Source organism: Perkinsus marinus (assembly GCF_000006405.1).
Source record: "Perkinsus marinus ATCC 50983 genomic scaffold scf_1104296966482, whole genome shotgun sequence".
In the NCBI taxonomy this organism is placed as follows: Eukaryota; Perkinsozoa; order Perkinsida; family Perkinsidae; genus Perkinsus; species Perkinsus marinus.
Window position 1 is genome coordinate 144,281 of NW_003203876.1, and position 6,889 is coordinate 151,169.

Consider the following 6,889-nt stretch of genomic DNA (forward strand, 5'->3'; position numbering starts at 1 on the left):
ACGCCTTGTATTTCAACCCTTCTTCGAGTTGGCATTTCTCAAAACTCGTTCTACAAAACTCTTGAGGTTTCCAGAAAAAGTTACCGAGTTGGTCAGTGACCAGAAGCAAGCGATTGTTGTCGAAATACTCAGGAAAACAGGCTACGTGTTGCGCACATGGTGCTCAACCCGGAAACAGTGCCTCAGCCGAAGGTGTAGCCCAGCTACTGCAAGTCTTGGCCCCTGGCTCACATTGTACTTTCGTAAAGTCTTGCCCAGCGTATTTCCCATCTGAGTAAGAGGTAGTTGAATCATATGCTGAAGCTAATACGTTCGGACTCCGTTTATACATGATATTGTGAGTGCTCAGTCCGGACACCGTCCTCGCTCCGCAGCGCTGTGTGCTCGCTCCCACTGTGCTTCTTCATGCCACGACCACGGGCATTAAACGAATCTGCCTAAAAAAGTGAATTTCCAAAGCCATGAAAGATTAGTTGTTTCAGATGAAAGCACGGAAACGCCTGCCCGGTAGCTTTTTATTGAATAGCCGATGCTCAGGTGAAGAACAGACCCCGTCCCGGTAACGTTTTACAGTACGCCTTGTATTTCAACCCTTCTTCGAGTTGGCATTTCTCAAAACTCGTTCTACAAAACTCTTGAGGTTTCCAGAAAAAGTTACCGAGTTGGTCAGTGACCAGAAGCAAGCGATTGTTGTCGAAATACTCAGGAAAACAGGCTACGTGTTGCGCACATGGTGCTCAACCCGGAAACAGTGCCTCAGCCGAAGGTGTAGCCCAGCTACTGCAAGTCTTGGCCCCTGGCTCACATTGTACTTTCGTAAAGTCTTGCCCAGCGTATTTCCCATCTGAGTAAGAGGTAGTTGAATCATATGCTGAAGCTAATACGTTCGGACTCCGTTTATACATGATATTGTGAGTGCTCAGTCCGGACACCGTCCTCGCTCCGCAGCGCTGTGTGCTCGCTCCCACTGTATCAATACTACAGGACTTGGGTTGTATGGAAATATTTGTACCAGAATGGTGTTTAAGTACTAATCTGTGAGGCCAGAACGAAAACACAGAAGAACATCATAACCTGCTAACGATGGATATTGTGATAACATTGATTTCACAACTTACCATTAATTTGATGATAATTGGTTTTCTAGATAGCCCTAACTATAGATGGACTTGCCCTAACTCAAGGCTCATATTTGTCGTCTGACCCTGAATAGGAATAACTGAGAAACGCAGTTGTAAGATGACTCCATCATACTCGACCTGCCTCCCACCTGATGTATCGATCAATATAGTTGGAAAAATTAATCACAGAGCTTTACAGAATTATGAGAGAAGAGGAAATCAACACCGATAACAAAAAATTGATATGGAGTAATTGTTCCCATAGTTACATCAAATCCTCATCACCACCATCCAAACGAAAGTTGGTACCACATCGTCTGAGATACAACTCCTATGTGAAATCTATGTCCCAAATATGAGGTGAATAACGTTGCTTAGTAAGCCAAACCTAATCGGGCAATCGATGACCTCGATTTGATGCGTATCGTAATTTCCGATTTCGTAATTTCCAGTGCAACGTAGAACGCTTGTTGTGGTGAATCCGTCACACCGCCATATTCATACAGCTTTGAAATTTTCACACGCACTCGAATCCTCTGTAATATAAATCAGAAAATGAACTTAGTACAACTGATTTCAGAAGAAATCAACACCGGTAACAAGAAATCAATAACGAGTTATTATTTTGTCCAAGTCTTTACATAATTCCCAATCTCAGTTTCCGGTGATCTCAAGTCCCTGATATTATAATAATGATATTTACGTACTACAGATAGTGTCTGGACTCCAGACTTTATGGGCTCTCACATACCTCTAATCAACTGGGAACGAACATAAACTCTAACGCAACGCGATGAATCAAAATTATGTTAAGGGTGGTTCGAGAATTTTTGTGGGCGCGTTAAGAAATTCCTAGGGCGTCAAAAGAAATTTTCCAGGGCGCGCCGCGAAACAGCCCCAAGGTAGAGCTCCACATTTCGTCACACTCACTCGCAAGAATCTTAGGTTCTACGTAGTAAGATTCAAAGTAGGTCCACTGAGGGGACACTTTTACCAAATCGATCAACAGTTGTTATCTGTTCTTTATATCCTCATGTCCAATTCATACAACTTCTTCTACTCAGCCCCCAAGGTAGAGCTCCACATCCACTTCGATGGTGCCTTCGACATGGACTTCCTCTACCAAATCGCCAAGCGTGACCTCGACCAGCTGCCCGAGACCGTCCCCGCTCCCTGGAACGGTCCTGATGCTACCGTTACCGTCCGGTCTGCTATAGCGGCTTGCAAGTGCAAGGAGGACTTCGAGAAGATTACCTGCCTTAGTCCCGAGGCTGTTGTTGCTAAGCGACTTCAGAACGGCGGCCAGAAGGGTGCCGGGCTGGCTTGTATGCTCGACTGCTTCGCCGTCTTCACTCCTGTCGTACAAGGCAAAAGGGACGTTATCGAGGAGATGGCTTTTAAGGTCTGCGAACGTCAGTACCGTGAGAACGTCGTCTATACTGAACTCCGTTACAACCCGCATGTCCTCACTAAGGAGGGTTCCTCTCTATCCGACGCCCGAAGTGTCGTTGAGGCTGTTACTGCTGGTATCGAGCACGGCAAGGAGGTCTTTGGTATCGACATGAATCAGATCCTCTGTTGTATGAATCTGATGCCCGAGGTCAGTGATGAGGTCGCCGATCTCGCTATTGAGTTTAAGTCCAAGGGTGTTGTCGCTATTGACGTCGCTGCTGGTGAGACGCACTTTGAGAATGAGGACCTCAAGAAAGCTCACGTAGCCGCCTGCTTGAAAGCTGAGGAGGCCGGTCTTCGTGTCACCGTCCACGGCGCTGAGGACGGCTCGTCGACGAACTTCTGTTGTGCTGTTCGAGAGTACCATGCAGAACGCGTGGGTCACGCCTACAAGATCGCTGCCGACTCTGCGATGTATAAGATGGCTGAGGACACCCACACGCACATTGAGGCCTGTCCTACTTCTAGTATCTGCACGGAGGCTGTCTGTCTACCCCAAGTGCATCCAGAGAAGCCAATTCTGGACAGTTTAGACTGGAACAAGCATCCCATCAAGAAGTTCATCGAGGATGGTCTTAGTGTCAGCATCAGCACTGACGACCCGACGGTGTTTTTGACTCACATCACTGACGAGTTGACTATTCTCGCTGATCGGTTTGGTCTTGATGCCCATAAGGTTGGTTTGGCGGTTACTATGAATGCTATAGAGCGCTGTTGGGCTTCGGTGAAAGAGAAATCTCATTATCGCGAGGTGACTTTGAAGTATTACGAAGGAGAGGCGTCCACGGTTGAGGAGAATAGCGATTGAGTTTATTACATATTCCTACTTGGAGGGAATTTCTGTTCATACTGTATACGAGCTGCTGAGTTTATCGACGATCGTATATGTTTTCGTGTTAGTCTAGGTCAATGCTTTTAGAGGGAACAGTAGTGGTGTTATTCGTAGAGTAAATTGAATTCGCCGAATGTGAATCGTCTAGTTGTGCCTCTTGGGTGGTTTTAGGGTATATGGCTACTCGAGCTCCACAGCATCCTTTTGAGGGTCTCCATAACTGGATTTCTTCTTCGTTTCATTGAGAATCGTCGTGAATAACACGGCAACAGTAGAGCATGATTGGATCACTGATCTACTTTTACGCGAGGGGTACTATAAAGTCTACAGCGAAAATGTCCACTTCAGAATGTTACTATACGACTGATGTCGTCGTCGTCGTTCCTGTGGAAGTTCATAAGAGGTAGCGGCATCAGTATTTGTGGCCTTGCTTAGCTCATTGGAGTTTATTCGAAGACTCAGGTGAGATAACTCGTTGGTAGAAGTATGGCGACGTGTGAAGAATCGGCTCGATGGAAATCCACAGAGGTATTGACAGATGTTTCTTCAGCTGAACTCGTACTTTCACACATTGTCAGAACTCTTCGAGATTATCTGTGAAAGTCCTACACCCAGCAGTAATCGGCTTGTGACGTGTATGCTTTCTAGTTCTGCACATTGCTGATCATTCCGACTGTAGTTCAACAACTCGTACGATACTATCACAGTTACCGATTAGGTAGGTGCATAGAGGCTCTTGTCTTCGTAATGAACGTTGCTTGTTTCACAGATTCTGAGTATCAATCGAATGTCCATATACGAATGACTTGAATTCAACCACATTGTCCCACAATCTCCTTCTACTTACGTTATTGTGAATCAATTTTCCTTCTCATCGTATTTCTGTGTTCCGCGTTATGGGTAGATATTGCTAAAATGCAGTTATTTCGATTCAGTTCATGCTCCCTAGCGGATCGGCAAAAACGAACACCGAAAGGCTCCGATTTCGCGCGATAGATCATGTAGGTTGCCGTTGGGAGCACTTCCCCACGATTTCTCTAAGGCTCGAACGAAACCCAAGAAGATGAGGGATCTATGCTTCGAACATCTGGCCAAGAACTACCTCGATCTGACAAAGGGAAGTGGTAGTTGAACAAACATGCACATGTTGAAAGTTTTTGGAAATTCTCGTTGGGGCTTCTACATTTCTAATTGCACTCTGCGGAAGGAAGCGAACATATACGTTTTTCACAGTAGCAACGATTACATTGTATGTGCGAAGTATCAGAGCGATTATCATTAATTTCAAGAAAAAAAACGCATTTATCGCGTCTGCATGTCGAATTGGCACGCACTGTATTCCTACTCCAACACCGCCTCGGACGATCCCGAAGTTGATCGTTCATAGATAATGGAGGTCCTTGGGAGCAGCTCTCGTCTGCAGAGATGGATGAGGTCAGCGTTGCAGTAGATCCTATCAGGAGGATTTTCCTCAGGTCTATGCGCGTCTGAGTTTGGATATTCCTATTCTTGATGCAATTCGGTATATACATGACGAAAGCTACTGGTATCGCCGACTTCAAGTAAGGCTCCACTCAGTGTAGGGTGTAGTAACGTCTTCAGGAGCAGCTGTCGAAGCCGCCGTCTATCGGTAGTAATGTATGTTCACGGTTGCCTCGAATAGTATTGGAGTAGGGATATACGTCTGCTTTCCTTAGCTGAGCTCAGGAATCAGTATACAGAAACCAATGAGAATTTACGTGAAGTTGACCATGTGCATTCTGAGCTCAAGATTCCTCGTCAAGTCACGTGCTTGGCACAGCAGTAGTATCATATTTGAAAGCTCTGGGGCCCACCACGGGCATTGACATCGACGAAGACGCAGTAGGGTCTGTGGTGGGCCAGAAAGTGGCTGTTGGTGTTAACCTACTTGACCATGGTGGCAGTTGGAAGCAAGCGTAAACTTCTATCGGATGGCAAACCTGATCACTTCCCGAAGGTTCATCGAGATTTGGGTTGCTCGGGAAATATCCAAACTGCCATCAGAGACAACAACAGAACAACTGGAGGCGCTTATACTCGTAAAAACGCAGTTGCGTGGGTTCGAACTCACGCCCTTTAGGTGCTCAAGTCGACTTCCGACTTCATATTCCGTCTTGACCTCGAGGAACTTCCCTCCTCTCTAGACATGGCATTGCTAGTGGCCAGGCTTCCTTGTCTGTGCTCTCTCCGAGTCACTTACGGTCGCCGTAGGAAAATGGGTAGAAAGTTCGCTCCTCACGATGGCACCAAGTGGCCTATAGGGATGATCTACGACCGAGCCCAGTTCGGCATGAAGATGGTTGATGTCTCTAACGTGGCTAGAGCCATGAGGTCATCAGAATTTCATCGTTTCTAAGACCGGTGTGTGTTTTGGCAGATTCTCACAGACCTTGCACAGTCTCGCATTACCGCATAACCTCATTGACGATCAGCTCGCAAAGGTAGTCCCTTTTTTGAAAGAAAATAGATTTTTTTGAAGGTCCTTGCTATGGGCCTGCGATCTTGTCATGTTCTCACTGATTTGGATCTATCTCATAATAAGATCAGCGATAAAGTAACACTAGGGGTCTGTAGGGTGACGGAGTTGTCACGTTAGGGCGCGCGGAAAATAGCTACATTATTGTCGCCTGCAGAAGAGATTAGATTGAGTAAACTCTCTCTTGAGGATAATGATATTCATGCGAATGGTGTGATGCACATCGGCCGTCACTTGGCTGAGAACGACAGTCTACAGGTGAGATCTCATTGTGTAACTTCGATCATCAACTGCTTTGTATAGTTGTCCTCTTGATATACATATAATCTCCGCTTGCTGATAGTGAATCACGAGAATGAACTCGCTTCTTGAGTAGCATACTACTGTTCAGAAGCTCTCACTAAGACTTAACCGCAGCGAAGACAACGGTGCTTCACATTTGCTACATAGTTTGGTAGCCAACTCCACCCTACTCGAACTGGACCTATCCAGCAACGACATCACGAGTCGCACCATACCGTACGCTCCTCTACCCTCATATCTGTCGTTCACTCTGGGGACAGTTACCTCACCTCTTGCCTCGCCGAGAATAATACTTTGGCAGTGATCGATCTCTCGGGCAACCCGTTGTACACGGACCCTGAGGAACCGACGATGGCAAAATCGGGTGAAATTGGGATGAAGGCTATCGGTGAACCAACTCCAATCCGAATAAATCAACACTTCTTTGTAGTGTCCGACTGTAAAGCTCGACTGCACGGCAGTCTGGGGGCAATATATGCATATGGTCAACCACATGTGTTGTTGACAACATGAAAATTCTGAGGAAGTTCTCACTGGTTTATCTACACTCCCATTCGAAACTTCTGAGCTCAGCTGAGGAAAGCCAACATATATTCCTCCAACACTGGTTATGATATTAATAAGTTGAAAAGCGAGCTTCGTATTATTCACTCGAGGCGCCTTTTTCAGACGCGTTCCTGCGGA

At 46.2% G+C, this 6,889-nt stretch overlaps 2 protein-coding genes across 2 annotated transcripts in view; both read left to right on the forward strand.

The window, feature by feature from the left end:
* The first annotated feature begins 2,130 nt into the window (after positions 1 to 2,130).
* Positions 2,131 to 3,452, forward strand: Pmar_PMAR028304 (Adenosine deaminase, putative). The gene has a single exon (XM_002769088.1). It carries the CDS (start codon positions 2,155 to 2,157, stop codon positions 3,379 to 3,381), a length of 1,227 nt encoding a protein of 408 aa, XP_002769134.1. The 5' UTR covers positions 2,131 to 2,154; the 3' UTR covers positions 3,382 to 3,452.
* A 2,189-nt stretch (positions 3,453 to 5,641) lies between these two features.
* Positions 5,642 to 6,889, forward strand: part of Pmar_PMAR028305 (conserved hypothetical protein) — a gene marked incomplete at both ends in the record, with an annotated part of 1,394 nt that continues 146 nt past the window's right edge. Inside the window, 7 exons of the mRNA XM_002769089.1 lie at positions 5,642 to 5,757; positions 5,804 to 5,867; positions 5,906 to 5,980; positions 6,023 to 6,160; positions 6,294 to 6,421; positions 6,466 to 6,569; positions 6,875 to 6,889. The exon at positions 6,875 to 6,889 is cut by the window's right edge and continues 4 nt beyond it. Coding sequence (XP_002769135.1) covers positions 5,642 to 5,757; positions 5,804 to 5,867; positions 5,906 to 5,980; positions 6,023 to 6,160; positions 6,294 to 6,421; positions 6,466 to 6,569; positions 6,875 to 6,889 — 640 coding nt within the window. The remainder of the gene's footprint in view (positions 5,758 to 5,803; positions 5,868 to 5,905; positions 5,981 to 6,022; positions 6,161 to 6,293; positions 6,422 to 6,465; positions 6,570 to 6,874) is intronic.

Excerpts from the sequence above, each read along its gene's own strand:
- Pmar_PMAR028304 (XM_002769088.1), top strand. The coding sequence starts at position 2,155 with ATGTCCAATTCATACAACTTCTTCTACTCAGCCCCCAAGGTAGAGCTC.